The 22,361-nt window shown below is 46.8% G+C and overlaps 3 protein-coding genes across 3 annotated transcripts; 1 reads left to right on the top strand and 2 right to left on the bottom strand.

Moving 5' to 3' along the window:
* Window positions 1-10,249: 10,249 nt before the first annotated feature.
* Window positions 10,250-11,209, bottom strand: LOC140012803 (uncharacterized). The gene has a single exon (XM_072061116.1). It carries the CDS (start codon window positions 11,207-11,209, stop codon window positions 10,250-10,252), a length of 960 nt encoding a protein of 319 aa, XP_071917217.1.
* A 1,421-nt stretch (window positions 11,210-12,630) lies between these two features.
* Window positions 12,631-13,977, bottom strand: LOC113704848 (uncharacterized). Its single transcript, XM_027226720.1, has one exon. It carries the CDS (start codon window positions 13,975-13,977, stop codon window positions 12,631-12,633), a length of 1,347 nt encoding a protein of 448 aa, XP_027082521.1.
* A 3,205-nt stretch (window positions 13,978-17,182) lies between these two features.
* Window positions 17,183-19,209, top strand: LOC113704847 (probable LRR receptor-like serine/threonine-protein kinase At3g47570). Its single transcript, XM_027226719.2, has 4 exons — window positions 17,183-17,678; window positions 17,838-17,857; window positions 18,343-18,684; window positions 19,039-19,209. The coding sequence occupies exons 1-4, from the start codon at window positions 17,183-17,185 to the stop codon at window positions 19,207-19,209; spliced, it is 1,029 nt and encodes a 342-aa protein (XP_027082520.2).
* Window positions 19,210-22,361: the final 3,152 nt, after the last annotated feature.

Below are 22,361 nucleotides of genomic sequence, written 5' to 3'. Positions count from 1 at the left end.
GGATTTTAATAAATTGTGATAAGCAGACTCAATCAATTCGTGGTCCGATCTTTAAGTCAAATCAGCATATGAACCTTCTTCGAGATCAATTTCATGCATTCTCCCATCATTCTCTGCACAAGTTAATCCTACAACTCATCAACACTCTCAACCAAAAACGAAGGGAAAAAAAAAAATCGAATGCTAACTGACCCAAAGGAAAACAAAAATGGTAAACGACTTCAATTAATATTGAAGTGCACGATATCCTATGCACCATCACCTACGTTGTCATGACCCAAATCTAAAAGCTGCCCAAGTAATTTTTGAATTGAAATCCATTAGCTCAAAATAAGTAACCCAAATTTAAGGTAGCTAAGGGGCCAAGCTTTTAAACCGTTTCCTTTCTTTTTTCAATGTGGGATGTCTCATTCTCTCCACCTTTTGAACTTTACATCCTCGCAAAACCCGTCAGAATCCAGATTGTCCATTTAATTTTATTCAAACTCTAAAAGTGGTTCATACGAACTCTAGAAGTGGCTCCCGCTAGATGTGGCACTTAATTTTGCACAGCACTTAACTCTTTGCACTTTCTTGCGTAATCAGAATCATAACTCATTAGCCCAATCTCACTCCACATAGAGATAGGCGAGATTATCTCTTATACAAACTATCACGATCCAAAACCGTTAGATTCAGACTGCCCATTTGGTTGTGTTCGGACTCTAGAAGTGACTCATACAAGTTCTAGAAGTAATCCTCGTCTGAAGTGGCATTTAGCCCTTCACAACATTAAATTCCTTGCACTTCCTTTTGTAGTCGAAATTATAATCCGTTCGCACAGGCTCATTTCATACAAAGACCATGTCATGTTCGCTCTAATACTAATTAACATGACCCGATCCAAGGTTTGGCCCAAATAATTTTTGAATCAAAATTTATTGACCCAAATTTCAAGACAGCCAAGGGCCAAGCTCTTAAACCAATTCCTTTGCTCTTCCCCTTCCGATGCGGGATGTCTCCTACATAATCACTTCGTAGGTTGATAAAGAAAACGCAAGACATGCGAATAACGGCAATTAGAAAATCTCGTAGTCATTGACCCCAATTTTTTGGGTCTCCAATCGATTATCCAATAATAGTAAATATCTCATTTTACCCATTTTGTTCAATTTTATCTATTAATTAATCCAATGCTTAGTGCCCCACAACTAAGTTCATTGTCTATTTGAAGGCATTTTTGTTGGTTTCCTCTACTCAAATGCCCACGTATCATCACTATGTCTCATTTCTATACGTAAATGGCTATACCGTTGAAGACAATAGACGAAAATTCTCTGGAGAAAGGCAGAAATTAGACGAATGGGAAAAATGAGGCACTTAGGCTAGCTGAATAATTAATTCGGAATGACCAAAAAAAATTTTTTTGCTTTTTTTGTGTGTGACCAAAACCGGACGTTTTAAAAGGTTTAGTGGGCAGTTTGCCCAATTAATCGAGTCTGCTAGTTGGGCCTTGGCAAAGAGCCCAAGGCCCCAAGTGGCTCATAACGTCATTTGTGAGGAGAATTTTCAGTTTCAACGCCGTCATATACGGGTCAACCGGTCATGCTTACGAGCCCAGTCACCGAGTGACCCAGATCCCAGTTACTCATCAACGTTCGGGAATGTATAGAGTCCAATTGAATTTTTGTCCATTTTCTTTATTGAGAAAAGGAAAAGTAAAATTTGTTCTCCCCAAAATGTATTCATAACAGCAAATATATGATTTCCTTCAATTCTAAAAAAATAATAATAGAGGATAACACCGTAAAACTCTAAAATTTTCGATAATACAATCCATTTCTATGATTACAAGATCTGTGCATACCAATTAAAAATTTCAAAACAAAGTTTAAAAACAGAGAAAATTCTCACTCTCACAAGAAAAATTCTGTGTGTGAGGAAAAACTCTCGCATTTCACATTTATTTATCTACTAGATTCGAGCTCAAACTAATGGAGAGCGAAGGCGAGATTCTAAGACTTCATAGAATAGTGAAGTCGTTGAATGCCACACAACAACCATTCATGCATAACTTAGCAAATGATTGTAAGTTGTAAATAAATTTGTGGTATATTTAGATGATGCTATTTTTGTTAAGACATCTTTTTCTATGATTTAAGTAGAAAAGTAGTCAGTAAACGGACTCAGAAAATTACGTACATGCGAAATGGTTAACCACAAAAATATCAACTCGAGTGCATGAAATATCAACTAAAGAGCTGAGTAGCTTTAACTCTTACAAATGGAGTGCGCCAGAAAGGAGAATAGAAGCTCCTACAAATGTCAAAAGCCAAAGCCTTTATTTCTATACTATTAAATGGCTGATCAGTAGAAAATCAAACATTGAATCCTTCTACTTGTACTAAAAGAAAAAAAAAAAAAAAGAAGATGAGGGGGAAAAAATAAAAATAAAAATAAGTAAGTCAAAGCCAGTACTTTTGTATTTTAGGTCAAGATAATAAAATACATTTTCTCCAATCTCAGATAAATTATTTGTGTAAATTGACAAAGATAATGAAGTATTAGAGTGACTCCAGCTCAGTTTCCTGTGTTTGTGAAGACTTAGAGCATATCAAGTAATCTGCCTGCTACCAAGTCATGAAGGCCAACACTCTGATTGGTTTCCTGTGTTCTACAACAAAAAAAAAAGTGGGTAAACAATAGGATTAATTGCATTAAGGCCCCCTAACAATTTGGTCCCAAAGTCACTTTGTCCCCTAACAATTCTTTAAGTTTATCAATTGTAGTTTATCATCGTTAATTATGATTATGGTTGCACCTAAAGATTTATTTACTCAACTTACCTCTAAATTCATGTTTAAGGAGGAACTAACCTTGATATTTTACTTATCTTCATTTTTCATATTTTCTTTTGTGCCTTTTTTCTCTTGCTTTTTCGTTTTTTATTGTTTGGATTAGTTTTTACCATTTTGTCTTGACACTACAAAGTGATATATTGTTGTTAGTTATTTGCTCAATCAAAAACATTAGCTTATGTACTTGTGCTTATATAATTTAATTCTTGAATAATATATGCTTTGTAACACAATCAGCGTAAATGTTATTGTACTGTAAAGTTTACTAGATATTAAATATATTTAAATATAAATATAAAATTTAGAGCTTGTGATTAACCAATTACTACTAGTGACAGAATAGACTTCATATAATGGGGGAACGCAGAAAAAACAAAAAAAAATTAAAACAAAAAATTAAGAGAGAGAAAAGAAATTAAAGATTATAAGGAAAGAAAAAAAATACAAAAATAATTAAAATAGTCAGGGTAAATTGCCAATAAAGCTCTTTAGGGACACGGTCATAATTCATGGAGGCAAATGCAACGCTTTTTCCCCACTTATGATTGAAAATTAGGGCAATCTTGAAAATCTGCACAAATTGGAGTCACGGTCGTCATAATTATCTTTCCAGCTATATCTGCATAATTAACTTTTTCATGAAATTTTTTCAATGTTTTCATCATAGAAAAAAGTGTAATTTAGTCTATTAGAAGTGAAAACTAAAATGGAATTGGGTGGCTCATAGACGGTGTAAATCATCAATTACAAGCGCCACAAATTCTTTTTCCATTGCCATGATGCTGCTGATCAGAATCAATATTTTCAGAGGCTAATATCAGAAAACTCCCATGAGGTTTCTCTTAATATCATCTGACACCTCTAAAGTTTTAAAAATATCACTTATCTCCCTTACTTTTGTTATTTGTGTAACAAAATTTTTAAAAGCCCTAAACTACCCTTTCACTTGCTAAATAAAAATATTTCTAAACCACTTTGTTCACTTCAAGAAAACCATCATCTACAAAACAATCTGTTGTAGTACTACCATATTATAATGCAATACCCTACAAAAAATATAAATTTAAAAAATAAAAAAGATATTTGAAAAGAAATACACTTGCACCAATTTTACTCTATATGCTTAAAACCGATTTCTTATGAACTTTACATTTTTTTTTCAACATCTTCTCAACCTTTGCCCAAACTATTAAATTGTACCAATCATTATAAAAATTAATTCAAAATAAGCAAATAAATCATACCCCACTTTATCATAATCACAAAAAATAAAATATAAACAAAATTTAATTTATTATAATTTACAAATAAAATATTGCATAGTCATCCAAAAAACAAGTAAGAGAGAATGATGGAGAAAAGGGAAAGAGTAGAAAGTGACTTTCATTTCTTTTTTTTTAAAAATTTTTGAATTCTATTTATTTGATATATGAATTATGTGTCAAATGAGCATTTATAGAGTCTTTTTACAATTATCAGAAGAGGTAAGAGGTAAGTGATATTTCAAAAAATTTAGGGGTACCGGGTGATATTAATATCCCGATTTTCAGAGTATGGATTGGAGCTGGAGGCATCAACTCGAGGGGATTTCTACAGTCATGGCATGCTTTTTTATTGGGCTCGATTTAAAAAATTAATTGTCAAAAGGTATTGGGCTGATAATCTTGTGATTTACAGCTGCTCCACAATACAAACATATGAAGAACTTGTGACGAAGTACTACTATGTTTGGCTTCATTGCAGGGTTATTACCATCATCATCATCATCATCATCATCGGGGAAAAGGGTCATAACCTTTAAAAAAAATACATCAAAATTCGAAAGAAAAACCTGTCTAGCTGTGTGAAGAAGCACGGAACTTCCCCGGACCGAGCTGACCTGATGAGCTCGGCTTGATGGCGGAAAAAGCGCGTCCAAGGCCTGAAAGATAGACAGGAAAGTAAACTGGCAGGGGTCCTAAGGTTGTCCCCGAGGGCACTCCGACGGTCAAGTTAGTTTTCCGGTGAGTGGGGGGGTGTACTAACAGGAAAGCAGTCGGGAGTGAATTGCCAATAGTGAGCGTACCTTGTACAGTTGGTATGTGTTACCATTTATACCCGTTTAGGAGTCCGACCTCCGTACGTTCCGGGACTTGCCCTGGATGGCTCCCAATCCCGCGCTGAGGGGGATTCTCCCCGCCCTCTGCGGGGTAGCTCTCGAAAGCCTCCCGGAGCCCTAGTCGCCGTGCGCCCTGGGCTGGTTCCCCATGGGCCCGGGGCGCAAGCCGAACCAGCCCGGGGCGCAAGCCCAACTCGGATCGACCCTGGGCTGCTACGTGTACAGGCCCAGGACGGGGCCTCTGCACTAGCCCCCTAGATTAGGTCTGGCTCCCAGGCAGACCTGATTTATCCCCTTGCCACGTGGAAGCCCATCATCACACTGCTCTGCCGCGGTCGCCTCCGGTGCAGTGCTGACATTGGGAAGTGGCGTCCGCGTCCTTTCAGTTGTCGCGTCCCTTCGGTCTCCGTACCTCTATTAAATGTGTTCACATGGGGCGGTTCAAATTCAAGCAAACCGTTTCCCCCCCATTTCGTTCCCTATAAATAGGGGCTGCTAAATTCCGGTTAACTCTATTTGTCATTTTCTCCTTTCCTCGTGCATCTCCAATTCCCAGTAGCGCATTTCCGGCCAACAGCACCCAGATTCCGGCGACCCTGTTCACTACTTCAACTCCAACACATTCATTGTCCACTAGTAAGTCCTTTACCTTTTTTCTCTTCGCTTTTCGTCCCCTCCTTCCCCTTTTCTGCATTTTATGTCGGGTCACTCCGACGTCACTTCCACCGCATCCCAAACTCCGGTCCGTCGTAGAGCCACCAGAATCTTCATCTCCTCTTCGTCCTCGTCTTCATCTTCATCTTCATCATCTCCCCCTCCTCCTTCTTCATCCTCTGCTTCCAATCCCAATTTTCTCGCGCCTGACTTGCTTGAATCCATTGATATCATGAGCTCTCCCTCTGCCCATTCTCCTTCCGCCCGACTCCTGGAGGAGGCGGCCGAGCTTGATGCCTACATCCAGCAGCAAGCCACCTCTGTTCCATCCCCCAAGTCCCCACATGACTCCCCTGGCAGAGCCCAGGGGGGAGCTGGGGAGGACAGGGACTCCTCAGAGGATGACCCTGAGTTCAACTACGGCTACCCCGACCGGGAGGAGACCACACTCTTGCCCGGGGCGGTGGCCGAGCTGGCCGTGTCATTCTCTATTCCTCCGGCCTTCGAGCCGCGAGTTGTCGGGCCGACCGACCGGGTTTGCCGACCTCCCCCAGGCTTTGTAACCATTTACAAAGAGCAACTGGTCGCGGGGCTACGACTCCCCATTCCTCCGGCTCTGGCCGAGATCCTGAGTTTCTGGGGGCTCAGGATCACCCAAGTCCATCCTAACTTGATCAGGATCATCATCAGATTCCTGATCTACTGCCAGATCTGCTCCATCCCCTATTCTCTCTCTCTCTTCCGTGCCACCTACGCCCTCAAGGCTTCTCTCCCTGGGTGGTACTACTTCTGCCGCCGCTCCACCAGCAATCGCGGCGGGAAGGGCGCCCAGAATCTCCTCTACGGGGTCCTCTCTTCCGTGAAGAACTGGAAGGGTGACTTATTCTTCATTAAAATCACACAATTTCCTCCCAATGCGTGGAAGGTTGGGGGGGTCGGGGACGACCCCTGCCCGGAGGACCTGGACCCTGCGGCCTTCGACCAGCTGCTGGGCTCTGCGGCGAAGCTGTACGCAGCCAAGTTCTCCACTGAGCAGATTTCCGCAGCCGGACTGTTGGGGAAACTGTCTGGGTCCCCCGGAGGGGTGGAGTTCTCCCCCGCCAACCGAGATACCTGTAATACTGCTCCTATTCCCTTGTTATCTGCTGTCTTTTTTTTCCTTACTAATCCGTTAGTGTTCTCTCGCAGTGAAGAAGCTCTTCAGGCTATTGGGTGTGTCAACCGAGGAGGTCGCCTCCACCACCCAGCTTGAGGCGGCGAAGAAGGCCCCTGAGGCCTCTGCGACCCCTGGGGGCGGCTCGACCCCCCAGAAGGAGGCCTCTCAAGCTCAGTCCCCCTCCAAGCAGGCCCCCGGCAAAAAGAAGGTCACGGAGCAGAAGAGGGGGCGAGATGACGAGCCTTCCCAGCCTGCGAAGAAACCTGCGCAGTGCCCAGCATAGCGCCCTCTCCAGCTGACGTCTGGGGGCCCTGTCCACCTGGGGGTAGGCTCCACGGAGGAGCACGCCCAAGAGAGCGCCCCCCCGAGCTTGTGGCATTTCCGCCACGTGGCCCCCACGAAGCGGGGGCAGGCCCCCACGATGCACGATCCCCGGCGCTTCTGCCCGTCCTAGGAGCTCTCCATCAATGACCGAGCCCACTTCCCCGAGGTGGCTCGCGAGCTGGTCACGGGCTCAGTCCTTCCACGCGACAAGAAGTGGATGGAGCTGGCCAACCCGTCCGAGCTCCAAGACATGTACTACACCGCCCAGACCCAAGTAAGCCCTTTCCCTTTTAGACCCCTTGGGTCCCTGTTTCTTTTCTCCGAATGGGGCTAGCAATATACTAACTCTTACTCTCGTCTCTCCAGGCCAACGCCGCTGGTGCTGCCCTGGTGACCCGCTTCTCCGAACTGTCTCCCGGCTTGGAGAATATGCAAAAGAAGAATCGGGAGGCCGAGCAGAAGCTGGTCAAGGCCCTTAAGGAGGTAGACTCCCTTAAGACCAAGTTGGGCAAGGTTGAGAAGGAACTGGAGGACTCCCAGGTCCAGCTCGCCTCCACACGGTCCGAGCTGGACCAAGAGAAGAAGGGCGTGGCGAAGCCGAAGGAGGGGCACGCCATTGAGCTCTCTGGCACCGTCAGCCGGGAGCGCAAGAAGGCTGTCTGGGACTTCATCTCCTCCGACCAGTTCGCCGAGGACGTGGCCTGCCTCAACCAGCCCATCTTCCAGATCGGCGCCACGCGGACCCTGGACAAGGTGAAGGGCCTCAACCCACCCGGATTCAACTGGACGGATTTCAAGGACTACAATCCTGCGGCCGAGGAGAAGCTGGACTGGCTTTTCGATGGGTACCGCAAAGGGCATGCCCTGAAAGATCTGATGGGAAGGAGCGACGTGGGGGCCGAGCTGGCGGAACTTCCCCTGGAGGAGGAGGAGACTCCTGGCAGGGCTTCCGGGAAGAAGCCTGTGGCCTAGGGCAGCGGCCACTCCAGAAACCCTTTCCGTCTCCTTATAAGGATGTGATCATGTTCCAGTTGAAAATGCTCTTGAAGGTCCATCTGAGACGGAAAGGCTCCCCAGGTCCTTTTTAATAGCCTTCTCCACCCGACCCCCCAACAGGCTTAAGGTGCGCCTTCAGCTCCTACCTCTCAACATGCTTAAGGTGTACCTTCAACTCCTACCTCCAGCAGGTCGCCCGCAAGAAGAAGGCGTAGTTAGGTCCCCCTTTCCTTGTATAGCTCGGTAGGCTTTGTAATAGATAGGCTGGAAGTTTTGTAATAGATAGGCTTTGAATGCATATACGAAATTCAAAGGATACTTCCTTGCAATTCTTTCCTGCACCCCACTGCAACAACCAAAGCCAGGTGCCGACCTCCTGGGTCGAGCACCAAATGCATACCCCCGTTAACCTAACAACTAAATCATTAGAGCGAACCAGATTGTCGAAAACCTGTGCCAACCTCCCGGGTCGAGCACCACGCCGTTCTACCAGGGCAACGTGCCAGCCTCTTGGGGCTGAGCACCAAATCCTTAAGGATTTTTCCCGCCGACCTCCTGGGTCGAGCGTCCGACCTTGAAGGTGTTCGTGCCGGCCTCCTGGGTCGAGCGTCGAACCTTGAATCCCATCAGACCAAACATAGTCCGCTCTATGCTGACCTCTCGTTGCCGAGCGTCGTGCTCTCAGACTCCCCAGCTTTAACCCTTGCCGACCTCTTGGGGTCGATCATTCACCTGGAAGTTTTAATCAGTGCCGACCTCTCGGGGTCGAGCATCGCACCTTACAAATTTTCAGAAGTGCCGACCCGCACCTCGCAATGGCGCCCGCCGACCTTCTGGGTCGAGCGTGGAATTTTCAGAATCTTTCAAAGTTTTCCAGTAGTACCGACCTCCTGGGGCCGAGCACTCCCGCATCCATCACTAACCCCTAACCCCCCACTAGGACATTTAGGGAGGGAACGCTAAGTGTGCTAGTGTAAGATTCAAACTCAAAAAAGCAAACAAGTACAAATAAAATCACAACTTGGCAGTCGAGCTTTTATTGAATGATGAAACTGAAATTCGAATTCCAAAGAACAGACAACCGAATACCCTGGTCTAATCCTACGCTACAAACAGTCGTAGATTGGAGAAGTGCCAAGTGCGGGGTACCTCTGATCCATCTATTTTCGCGAGCTTGCAGTAGCCAGCGCGGCTTGCTTCTAGGACCAGATATGGGCCTTCCCAGTTGGGGTCGAGCTTATTGGAGCCATGTGCCCGGCTGACCAAGTTCTTCCTTAGGACAAGGTCCCCTGGCTGGTACTGTATGGTCCTCACTTTGGCGTTATGATAGCGGGCGAGCTGACTCTTGTACTTAGCCATCCGTACAGCCGCCTCCTCACGCTTAGCCTCCAGCGTGTCCAAGTTGTACCTCAGCTCTTCCTCGTTGGTTGTCGCAACGAAATTCTGTGTCCGGGGCGAGGGGAGACCAATCTCCGCGGGTACCACCACCTCTACTCCGTAGGTCAAAGAGAACGGGGTCTCGTGGGTGGCCGTCCTGGGCGTGGTGCGGTAAGCCCAGAGGACGCTAGGTAGTTCGTCTAGCCAATTAGACTGGGCTAGCTCCAACCTAGTCTTTAACCCCTGCAGAATTGTTCGGTTAACATTCTCTACCTGACCGTTGGCCTGGGTGTGTCCAACCGAGGTGAAGTGCTGGTTAATCCCTAGCTCAGCGCACCAGTTTTTGAAGGGATTTTCAGCAAACTGTCGCCCGTTGTCGGATATCAAAACATGCGGGATCCCGAAGCGGCAGACTATGTTTTTTCAGAAGAACTTCTGAATTGCTCTACCGGAGATAATGGTCAGGGGTTCGGCTTCCATCCACTTTGTGAAATAGTCGATGGCCACCACGAGGTGCTCATATCGACCCGGGGCTCCGGGGAAAGGACCCAGAAGGTCTATCCCCCATTGAGCGGAGGGCCAGGGACAGTCGATGGGGATCATTTCCCTAGCTGGGTGGTGGCGCAGTGGGGCGTGCACCTGGCAAACTCGGCATTTCTGTACCAGTTCTACGGCATCTCGGAAGACGGAGGGCCAATAGTAGCCCAAAAGAAGGCACTTTTTGGCCAATACCCGGGACCCCACATGTGCCGCACATATCTCTTCGTGGATTTCGCGAAGGACGTAGTCACCCTCCTCGGGAGTCACTCACTTTAGCCAGGGAGATAAGTATGATCTCCTGTAGAGGGTTCCCCCGGCGTAGGCGTACTTGGCAGCTTTGAGCTGGATCCGGCGAGTCTCGGTTTTGTTCTCAGGGAGGGCACCCGAGCTGAGAAAGTTTACAAGAGGGGTCATCCAGGTGGTCGAGCTGTCTATTGCCAGGACCTGGACCTGGTCGATACTTTTCTGCTTTACCACCTCTACAAAAACTTCCTTATTCAGGTGCGCAAACGAGGAGGATGCCAGCTTCGACAGGGCGTCTGCACGCTTGTTCTGCGATCTAGGCACCCGCTCGATTTCAAATGTGTCAAACAGGGCTGTCGCCTCCTGCACCTTGGCCAGATACTTCTTCATGACCTCCTCCTTGGCCTCGTATTCCCCGCGAACTTGGTAGACGACGAGCTGAGAGTCGCTCCGGACCCTGATCGCAGTCACACCCATCTGGTGGGCTATCCGCAATCCTATCAGTAGGGTTTCGTACTCAGCCTCGTTATTGGATGTCGGGAAGTCGAATCTAAGTGCGTAGGTCAGCTCTTCCCCTGTGGGCAAGGTGAGTAGCAGGCCTGCTCCGCTTCCTTCCTTGCTGGAGGCCCCGTCTACGAACAGTACCCAAGGCTCTTCCGGCCTGGCCTCCTCTGCCAGGGCGCACGGCTCAGTTGTGGACAGACTGGCTCCTTCGGTGAGGAAGTTTGCTAGGGCCTGAGCTTTGATGGCGGTGCGGGGCTGGTAGCCGATGTCGTGCTCGGCGAGCTCGACGGCCCACTTAGTCATCCTCCCCGAGATCTCAGGTTTTGTGAGAATCTGTCGCAAAGGCTGATCGGTCATGACCACAATGCTGTGGGCCAGGAAGTAAGGTCGGAGCTTCCGGGCAGCATGTACCAGGGCGAGGACCAGTTTTCTCTGCTGGCGTATATCGCGTTTCCGGATCTTGTAAGGCGCGGCTAACATAGTATATTGGCCTTTGAGACCCCTGTCTTCGCGCACCAAAACCGCGCTGACGGCCTCGCTGCAAGCGGACAAGTACAGGAACAAGGTTTCCCCCTACTCCGGGACGGTCAGGGTGGGCAACTCGGCCAAATACGCCTTCAGATCAGTGAAAGCCTTCTGGCACTCCTCGGTCCAATGAAAGTCCTTGGGCGCTTTCAGGATCCGGAAGAAGGGGAGCCCCCTCACCGTGGACCGTGAGAGGAACCTATTCAGGGCGGCCATCCTTCCCGTGAGTTGCTGGACCTCCTTCACATTCCGGGGAGGGGCCATGTCCATAATGGCCTGGAGTTTTTCGGGGTTGGCCCGGATCCCTTCTCGAGAGACCAAGAAACCAAGGAACCGGCCCTACCTAACTCCGAAGGTGCACTTCTTCGGGTTCAACCGCATCCGACTCTCCCAGAGGATGCTCAAGATCTCCCTCAGGTCGGGGACGAGCTGTGGTCCTGCTCTGCTCTTGACGATCATGTCGTCCACATAGACCTCCATGTTCCTACCGATCTGGTTCTGGAATAATTTATTGACCAAGCGCTGGTAAGTAGCTCCGGCGTTCTTTAGCCCGAATGGCATCATTCGGTAACAGTAAGTTCCTTCCTCAGTGATGAACGATGTTTTTTCCCGATCCTCCTCGGCCATCTCTATCTGGTGGTATCCCTTAAAAGCATCCAGGAAATACAAAACATCAAAACCAACAGCAGCATCTACTAACCTGTCGATCCTTGGCAAGGGGAAGCAGTCCTTCGGGCAGGCTTTGTTGAGATCTGTAAAGTCAACGCACATCCTCCAGGACTGATCCTTCTTCTTGACCAGAACAGGGTTGGCTAGCCAGGTCGGGTAGTAGACCTCCATGATGATTTTGGATTCCAGCAGCTTTCCGACCTCCTTTCTGATCACCTCATTTCTCTCCGGGGCGAAGTTCCTCTTCTTCTGCTTCACCGGCTTAAAGCGGGGGTCTATGTTGAGGTGGTGGACGGCCAGGTCGGTCGGGATCCCAGGCATGTCCTCTACCGTCCAAGCGAAAACCTGGACGTACTCCCTTAGGAGGGCCTTCAGGTCATCCTTTTCTCTGGGCGGTAGCGACGCACCAATACGGATTATCTGGTCAAGCCTGTTCTCCCTCAGTGGAAACTCCTCGATCTCATCCTGAGTGCTCAGCTGCCGGTCCTCCTCCCCCGGGATGTAAGGCTCCAAGCTGGTCGCCTGAGCGACCACCTTCTCGTGTCCCCGGAGCATGACGAGGTAACAAGCTCGGGCCACCTCCGGATCTCCATGTACCTCGGCAACTCCCCCGGGGTGGGGAATTTGACGCTGAGGTGGAGCGTGGAGGGAATCGCCCGGAGGGCATTCAAAGCGGGCCGACCTAGGAATATGTTGTAAGGGGATGGCTACTTAACCACCACGAAATTGACAGGGATGGTCCGGCATCTGGGCGCCTGGCCTACCGTGACCATCAGGGTAATCATCCCTTCCGGATTGATGGGCGGTCCGGTAAAGCCTACCAGAGGTGTCCAAACAGGGGTTAGCTGTCCGTCCTCCAGGCCGAGCTCCTTGAACACCCTGTAGAACAGGATGTCCACTGCACTTCCCTGATCGACGTACACTTTCTTCACCCGGTAATTATTGGTGACGACGTCTATTACGATAGCCTCATGATTTCCGGCTGCCAAGGGAACCGCGTCCCTCGGTCCGAAGGTGATCTCCTCATCCATACGCAGACGCTTCAATGAATCATCTCCGTCAGGGGGAGGCCGCCTGTTCTTCCGGGCTGTATGGCTGTCTCCTCCCGTGGGACCCCCAGTTATGGTGTTTATGACCCCTGCCAGGTTCTGAGTGCCCTGGTCGGGGGAGTAGCCTCGGGCCGCGTCACACCGCTCAGGGCGGTCTCGGCGGTAACCTTCGTCCCTCTCTTCGCGGTAGGCACGTCCGCGCTCCTGGCCCGGTTGACCTTGCCGCACAAATCGCCCCAGGAAACCGCGTTGGACAAGGTCTTCGATTTCCCTCTTTAGGGCCCAGCACCCCTCAGTATCATGCCCGACGTCCCTGTGGAAGGCACAGTACCGATCCTGGTTCCTCTTATTCCGAGGTGTGCCCATTTTAGGCGGCCGGTCTCCCAGGCCCTCTGCCTCCATGACAGCCAGGATCTGGGCCCTGGGTCGAGTTAGGGAGGTATAGCCTTTCTCCGGGATCGGTGGCGGAGCAGGGGCTTTTTCCTTCGAGAGCCGATCAAACACATTCTTCTTGGCCGGGGCATCCTTACTCTCGGAGGGGTTTCCCCGTCCTCTCCGGTCCCCGAGTTTCCGATCTAACTCTCGTTTCAGGCGGCCGGCCTCCTCTGCGTTGGCGACGGCGTGAGCCCGGGTCAAGAGCTCTCCCAGATTCTTGGGGGGATGTTCGACAAGTTTGTAGTAGAGCTCCTCTACCCTTAACCCGTTCATAAAGGCAGCCATGACCACCTTTTCATCCTTGTCCCTGATCTGCAGGTTTTCTGTGTTGAAGCGCGTCATGAAATTCTTCAGGGATTCGTTCGGCTTCTGCTTGATGGCCATCAGGTGAGCCGCATTTTTCGAGTAGATTTTCGAGGAGACGAACTGGGCGGCGAACTGTCTGGCCAGCTCGGTGAAACTCCGGATAGACCCCGGTGCTAGGCCCTGGAACCAGAGTCGGGTCTTACCCTTCAGAAACATGGGGAAGGTCTTGCAACGGAGTGCATCCGCGGCGGTTTGTAGACGCATGTGCGTCAGGAAGACCGAGAGGTGGTTTTCCGGGTCAGTCGAGCCATCGTACAGCTCGATGTTCGGGATTTTAAACCTCCGAGATAACGGGTAGTCCTCTATCTTTCGGGTGAAGAGCGAGGCTGCATAGTTGTACTCGTACAGTTGTGGTCGCAGGATCTGCTCGAGCTCGTCTCGGACGGGCTGCCATTGGGGAGGGTCCCGCGGCCGGCTCTTGATAGACCGGGCGGGGGAGCGCTCCGCCTCGTTCCGCGCAAGTTTCTACGATGAGGGATTACTCAGTTGACCCCCAGCGGACCGGTCGCGAGAATATCTCTCACTGTCCCCGACCACCGAGGCACGCGGTCTGGGAGGAGTCCGCTGTCATTTCCTCCTAGGGGGCTGGTCCCGGGACTCGTTCTCCGAGGGAATCGCGTCCCTCTCCTTCCCCTTCGCCTTAGAGGTCTGCGCACCGCCGGCTTCACCACCTCCTTCGCCTGCCGGATTATGTCTTCCAGCATGGGGAGGTTCTCGGTTACAAACTGATAAATCTGCTGCCTCCGTTCCCCTGAAAGGGCCGAGCCCCCGGCGCCTCGGGCCGCCTCGGTCTCCATTCGCCGGGACCCCTCGCCGGTTTCGGGATCAGTGTTATCCACGGTTCGCTTGGAACGCGTTCTCGCCATCAACACAAACACTCGTACCTTCGTTCCCACAAACGGCGCCAACTGAAGAAGTACGGAACTTCCCCGGACCGAGCTGACCTGATGAGCTCGGCTTGATGGCGGAAAGAGCGCGTCCAAGGCCTGAAAGATAGACAGGAAAGTAAACTGGCAGGGGCCCTAAGGTTGTCCCCGAGGGCACTCCGACGGTCAAGTTAGTTTTCCGGTGAGTGGGGGGTGTACTAACAAAAAAGCAGTCGGGAGTGAATTGCCAATAGTGAGCGTACCTTGTACAGTTGGTATGTGTTACCATTTATACCCGTTTAGGAGTCCGACCTCCGTACGTTCCTGGACTTGCCTTGGATGGCTCCCAATCCCGCGCTGAGGGGGATTCTCCCCGCCCTCTGCGGGGTAGCTCTCGGGAGCCTCCCGGAGCCCTAGTCGCCGTGTGCCCTGGGCTGGTTCCCCATGGGCCCGGGGCGCAAGCCCATCTCGGATCGACCCTGGGCTGCCACGTGTACAGGCCCAGGACGGGGCCTCTGCACTGTGATAATTGGAAAGAATTTCTACCTTGAATTTACAGCAGAATGCGGAGTTGTTTGCTAAATGAGAATGAGCTTATGATTTAGTGGATAATTAATGCATGTTTCAAGATTTAAAACAGTCGGATTTTGACTACAAACTGACCCTCTCTTTATTGATGAACAAAAAAATGAAAATGAAAAGAACTTTGTTATTAATTCCAAGTTTTAACTGGCTTCATGGACTTTATTGTTCAATTAAAAGGAAAAAGTAAAAAATGAACAAAAAAAAAAAACATAAATAGAGAAGTAAATGCATAGGCAGAAGAAATAGTAGCTTGAACAAGTGATTCAGCACTTGGTCTCGTTGCTAAGCCAAAGCCCCTTGTCACGGAGAAGATTGAAATGTAATTTGGAAAATTAGGCGTTTACGTTTGCTCAATCATTTTAATTTCATTTATTTCTCAACAAACTGGAAGGATTATATGCAAAATCTCTACCATCTCAAGATGGACTTCTTGGAAAAAAAAAAAATTAACCCATTCGTAAAGAAACATGTTGGATTTATGATCTGATTTCCAAATTCATGTCTGTCATCATTCGTAAAACCCATTTTTTTAATAGGCGTATAAGTCATTTTTCAAATTGATAGATGGTGATACGTAAAGAACCAATAACTATTTTCCCTTCTTCCAAGTTTGTTGTGTCAAGGTTTATAATAGTCATATTGTGGGCTATTGTCCACCCCAACCCAACTACCTATACCATGGTTTGAACAGAACTCACCTAAGCCAACCGACAGATTCTAGCATATCAACATTCTTGTGTTCTGAGTTAATTGGGAAGATCCAAGTATTGCACACAAAAGAAGGCTTCCTGTTAATCATCATCTCTGGTAGATGATCACATTAAACAGCAGAACGACTACGGAGTTTGCTTCTTGTACAAGCAGGTCCGGTACATCAACATTAAAACAGCAGAATGAGTACGGAGTTCGCTTGGCCCGAATTCGACCTATTTTCTTTTCTAATTCATTGAGTTCGACTCGATTCTGACCCGAACCTACAAAGTCTTAACCCAAACTCATTAATTTCGTGTTAGGTTGTTGTCGTGTTTTCAAATCGTGTCGGAAATTGCCACCCCTCCATAAAATCCATTTTTTTTAATTGGCGATATGTGAAGAACCAATAACCATTTTCCCTTCTTCCAGTACCATGGTTTGAACAGAACTCGCATAAGCCAACCGACAGATTCTAGCATATCACCATTCTTGTGGTTTGTATTAATTGGGAAGATCAAGTATTGCACACAAAAGAAGGGTTCCTGTCAATCATCTCTGGAAGATGACTACGGAGTTCACTTCTTGTACAAGCAGGTCTAAATAATGGCCCGTAGTCATTAAGATTTAAGACATTGCACAGTACATCTTTTTTGACTTGGTAAGAAGACCTTTAAACCGGCATTTCAGATTAATCCCATTGGAATGTGCATAATTCGCGAAATTCCTTTTCTTTTTTTTTAAAAAAAAATCGCAACTATCCGCTTCGATAAAATTTTACAGAGATGCACTTACTTCGGCTCAACAAAGTATCAATGATAGATTGGCTGAAGACAACTTTTAATTTGATTATAATTTTTTGGTTAATGAAGTGGAGGTGAAAATTAATTAGTCCATAATGCAAAACATTAGGAATTTAACTTCTAATTGTGCCTTCCCATAATGCAGAAGATCACAATAGATATTCATAAACCTATTTCGTCTCTGGACTTGTTTATAAGTTCATTGTCATGGATCGTATAAGTTCTTCATTACTGAGCTGACACTTTTTAATACCAGCTTTCACGTGTATTGTTCTTGCTACATTGTTGTTCTGTTCTGTGGTATACGGGAAAAGAAACAAAAGAATGGTCACAATGGCTGATAAGCTCTTAAGAGTTTCTTATGAAGAACTCCGTCATGCCACTTCTGGATTTTCTCCAGAAAACTTAATTGGCTCCTGAAGTTTTGGTGTTGTTTGCAATGGCAGACTTGATAAACATGGAGGTATGCTTGTTGCAATTAAAGTTCTTGACCTTCAGAAAATTGGGAGTTCCAAAAGCTTCAAGGCTGAGTGCAAAGCATTAAGAAACATCCGCCATAGAAATCTAGTATCTGTCTTAAGTTATTGCTCCAGCATCGATTCCAAGGGCCACGAATTCAAGGCTCTCATCTATGAGTTTATGGAAAATGGAGATCTTGACTTGTGGCAGCATCCAGAGAAAGCTGATCAAACAACAAGACTAAGGAGTCTTGATCTTTCTCAGAGGCTAAATATTGCAACTGATGTTGCTTCAGCATTGCACTATCTTCACAACCAAAGTGAAACAACTGTTGTTCATTGTGATCTAAAACCAAGTAACATTCTTGTTGACAATGATCTTGTTGCTCATGTGGGCGATTTCGGATTAGCAAGGCTTCTTCCAAGAACTGCTATTACTTTTGTGGAGGAAGGAACTAGCAGTTTTGTTTTATTAAAAGGATCTATCGGATATGCTGCTCCAGGTATTATATTTATTGAAATATTCCGTTATCTAACTACTCCCTAACTTCAGCAACAGAACTTCAAACTTGAGTAGATTTTACAATGTATGACTGTTAATTTGTCAAACACAAAGAGGGATGGGTTGTTCATACACAATCAAGATGCTGAATACGTGTTAGAATGTCAACAACCAAAGACGGTTGGTGAAATAAAATTGGCACTTCACATGGTAGAATGAGTTAGAAGACCTCAAATATTTAGGATAAGTCATAGTTTTCTTGTTTTCTTTTCTGAGTTAAATCAATTACAATGATATCCTCTTAAGTTTTTGTCTTAAAAGCCAAGGTTTTCTCTGTGAACAAGATTGTTTTAGCTCTTAGTTATCCTCTTAAAAACGAGACAGAAAAGGAATTCAGTGAGATTTATGCAATGTTAATATAAAGGAGAAGTCGACATGATTTCAACGAGCTCAACTGCAATTTGAGTAATTTTACTGTGGCTCAATGCAAGTAGAATTGAGGCCTTTCAATTTGTTCGACCCTTAGTTTTTACTTGGCGAGTTAGATTTCTATTCTATATCATGTTTGATCAGAACTGTTCATTTTTGTTTATTTTTCATTAGAGGTTTTTCTTCATTCTAGAATACTGAACTGCACAACTTAAACTTCTGTAACAAAATTCCAGAGTACAGAACGGGTCTCGCAGCATCGACTCAGGGTGATGTCTATAGCTATGGCCCGCTATGGGATACTATTACTGGAGATGATTACAGAGCGGAGGCCAACAGATGATATGTTTACTGATGGCTTGGATTTGTACAATTATGTCAATATGGCTATGCCTGAACAACTTTCCAAGATTGTGGATCCAGTGCTTATTGCAACAGGAGAAGAAAACAGAGAAATGGCTGTAGGAGAGGAAGTAAATAATGGTGGAAGACAGATGGAATGCCTTGTCTCACTGTTGAAAATTGGACTAAAGTGCTCTGCAAGATTACCAAATGACCGGATGCACATGAATGAAGTCGTGAGAAAATTACAACTCGTTAAAGATATCCTTCTTGGTGTCAAGATTTTTTAAAATGAAAATCTTGACACTTAACAGGTAGAGTGGAATGCAGTGCCCATAGTTACTTTCTTAGTTTGTTCCCTCCCTCCCCTCTCCTCATCGGAAAAGACATTAGAATACTAATATGTTATAGAAGTTAGGCACTTCCTGGTTTCAAAGTCTACCATTGAAGCTTGAATCTACTAGGATTATGTAACAGTTTATGAACTCTGGCATTTAAATGGATACTTCTGCTGCAAATTGGAAGTTGGAGTTTTTTTTTTTTTTTGTCAGCAACGATACATTTGTATAACTTACTCTATCCTAATCTAGGGGGAGGGGGAGCCTAAGGAGGCTGTTATAGGGGCTAGTGGGGATACAGATCCAACTAGATCAAGGGAATGCTATGGCACAACCCTTAGATTTTTTTCGCTACTGGTGAGGGTTCAACCTCACCAACAGCCCAAGGAGGGACTTAAGTCCCTTGTCAGGGACTCAGCATAATAGCTATTGTCGTTTTATTCACGATTACTAGCGTTTGGTATACACAGGGTACAAACCCAAGAAACGTTGTCGTCTCACTAAGAGTTAGTTAGTATTCATTGAGTCGGTTGGGGCATATTTGCATAAATACCCCCACGTGATTGTAACCAAGGCAGTTAGGATCATTTTGTCTGAATACTTCAATTTCCAATTCTTCCTTTCTTTTTGTTAATCCTCTTCTCTCTCCTTATGTCCTTTCTCTCTCTTCCCTCTGCTAACTATCCGACCACCATTGAGGCACCATTGAGGCGGTGCTAGCTCAGAGCCTGACAGTTGGTATCAGAGCAGCCGATCCTTGGCTGCTATATAAAAAAAAAACTTCCATGACGGAAAGCACAAGATACCGAGTTCTGGAGGACCAGATGAAGAAGCAGGAGATCAGACTCCAGGAACTGGCCGAATCCATGGCCGCTCTGCATACCTCCGGGCAGAATGAGTCACGGCAGAAGCTCCAGGAGGAGATGGAAAAGAGTAACTCGCGAATGGAGGCAGTGGTGGGAAATTTGGACCAGAAGTTCGGCAAGTTGGAGCAGAAGTTCAATGCACTAATGAAGGTGATGTTGAAGGACAAAGGAGTCCAAGAGAATGAAGGAGGATCTGGTGAACCTCTTCTGCCCACACCGCCCTCGCACCTCCGGCTGCCGACTCAGGCAGACACGGCCGAACATTAGCAGGAGTTCAGAGGTAGAATGTTCACTCCTAATTTGCCTAGATTAGAATTGCCAATGTACTCAGCTGGGAACCCTAGGGAATGGCTTAGGAAGTGCCATAAATATTTTTTGAATTACCAAATACCTGCCTGCCAGAGAGTGGACGTAGTAGAAATGTTCTTAGAAGGCAAACCTGACAACTGGTTCCAAGGGGTGAAACTAGTGAATCCTGGACTGAATTGGGAGGAATTTAGTGAGTTGCTATGTGAGAGGTTCTCGGGAAAGGGGTCTCTTGACATAGTGGAGGAATTTAACAAACTACAGCAAGTAGGGACGATGGAGGAATATGAGGAGAAATTTGAAGACTTAAAAACTTTAATGCTGACTAAGAATCCCAAACTAGATGAATCCTACTTCATCTCTAGTTTTATCAGTGGATTGAAAGAGGAGATTAAACCTATGGTGAAGATGTTTAAACCACAGGCATTGTCCAAGGCATTTGAAGTAGCGGAATTACAAGAGTATGCATTGGAGATGCAATGTAAGCAGACCAAAGCCTCTGGCAAGATTGCTCTGGAGCCTAAGTATGGGATGTACAAAGGTCAAACTGGCGAACAAAACATGCCGAGTTCCTACAGGCTACCTGCAATAACTCCCAATACCAGAAGGACTGAAATTGCACATAAGGAAGTTGGAAGACTGTCAGTAGAGGAGTTGCAATACAGACGCAAGAATAACCTGTGTTACCGATGTGGGGAGAAGTTTGGGTTGGGGCACCAGTGTAGGCCAAAAGGCCTGAACTGCCTAAGTGTGGAGGAAGGAGATGACACTGAGTTTGAGGATGCAGTAGGGAAGCAGGATGAACTCACGGGTAGAGTTGGAGAGATGGCGGAAGTGACATTAAATGCCTTGTCTGGGGCCATTCAGAGGAAGTCGATTATGTTAATTGGCAGTATAGGGGGCTTGCCAGTTAAAATCTTAGTGGACACTGGGAGTTCTGACAGCTTCATCAACCACAGACTTGTTACCTTATTGCAGCTACCCTTTCAAGCTGTGAATCCTTTCACTGTGACCCTAGCAAATGGAACAGACATAACCAGTGGGGGAGCATGTCCTAAAGTGGCTTGGAGGATACAAGAATACCATTTCCAGTTCGACATGAAAATAATGGAGCTGGGGAGTTGGGACATTATCCTGGGGGTGGACTGGATGTGCCAGTTCAGCCCAATCACTTTCGATTTCCATACCCTCAGCATTGCACTCAGCAATGGAGGGGAGTTACTTCACCTCCAGGGGTTCATCAATCAGCCTACAATGGAGCTTGTAAGGGGTAGGGACCTTCGGTCTTTCATCCAGGAGAAAAAGAGGAGTTGTGCACACCTGCAGGCAAACTCCACTAAGGACCTTAAAGGGAGCATTCCGGAGTTGGTAGAACAGGTCCTGCAGCAATTTCCTCAAATATTTACTACCCTCACAGGATTACCTCCTGAAAGAGAGCTGGATCACCAAATCATTCTCAAACTAGGAGCAGAGCCATTTAAACTCAAACCTTACATGTACCCTCACTCACATAAAGCAGAAATTGAGAAACAGGTTGCAGAAATGCTTACGAATGGGATTGTTAAACACAGTACCAGTCCTTTTGCTTCCCCTGTCTTGTTGGTGAGAAAAAAAGATAACACCTAGAGATTATGTGTAGATTACAGAAAACTAAATGAAGTGACTGTCAAGGATAGGTTTCCCATTCCCAACATTGATGAACTGTTAGATGAGTTGCATGGCACTAAGTATATGTCTAAGTTGGACCTCAGGGCAGGATACCATCAGTTGAGAGTCAAGTTGGCAGACACTCATAAGACTGCATTTCAAACACACCATGGACACTTTGAATTTCTGGTGATGCCTTTTGGCCTCACAAATGCCCCAGCCACATTTCAGGCCTTGATGAACCGAATCTTTCAGCCATTCCTGCGGAAGTTTGTGTTAGTTTTCTTTGACAATATACTGGTCTACAGTCCCACTCTAGAGTCACATGCACAGCACCTGAAAATTGTACTCCAGGTCCTAGCTGATAATCAGTTATATTGCAAGAAGTCAAAATGTTCTTTTGCTCAGACATCTATGGAATACTTGGGGCATGTGATTTCTGAGGTAGGGGTTAGCATGGATCCAGAAAAGGTGGAGTGTATCCTGTCATGGCCAATCCCCAACTCAGTTAAGGAACTCAGGGGCTTCTTGGGGCTGACTGGATACTACAGAAGGTTTATAAAGGGATATGGCATGATTTGCAAACCTTTGACTCAGCTATTGAAGAAGGAGAACTTTGGATGGAACCACCATGCTCAGATGGCTTTTGAAGACCTCAAGAGAGCCATGACCACAGCCCCAGTACTGAGCATGCCAGATTTTGGTATTCCTTTTACAATAGAGACGGATGCTTGTGGAGTGGGGATTGGAGCAGTA

The sequence above is a fragment of the Coffea arabica genome, chromosome 8e (assembly GCF_036785885.1).
Source record: "Coffea arabica cultivar ET-39 chromosome 8e, Coffea Arabica ET-39 HiFi, whole genome shotgun sequence".
In the NCBI taxonomy this organism is placed as follows: Eukaryota; Viridiplantae; Streptophyta; class Magnoliopsida; order Gentianales; family Rubiaceae; genus Coffea; species Coffea arabica.
The sequence above is the reverse complement of the archived record's forward strand: the minus strand, read 5'-3'. Positions and strand labels throughout refer to the sequence as shown.

Bases quoted from the DNA above. Each gene is read 5' to 3' on its own strand.
- LOC113704848 (XM_027226720.1), bottom strand. From the start codon at position 13,977: ATGCGTCTACAAACCGCCGCGGATGCACTCCGTTGCAAGACCTTCCCC.
- LOC140012803 (XM_072061116.1), bottom strand. From the start codon at position 11,209: ATGTTAGCCGCGCCTTACAAGATCCGGAAACGCGATATACGCCAGCAG.
- LOC113704847 (XM_027226719.2), top strand. From the start codon at position 17,183: ATGCTTGTTGCAATTAAAGTTCTTGACCTTCAGAAAATTGGGAGTTCC. The intron at 17,858-18,342 runs GTTGGTGAAATA...ACAAAATTCCAG, and splicing joins AATGTCAACAACCAAAGACG to AGTACAGAACGGGTCTCGCA. The intron at 18,685-19,038 runs GTGAGAAAATTA...ATCCTAATCTAG, and splicing joins GGATGCACATGAATGAAGTC to GGGGAGGGGGAGCCTAAGGA.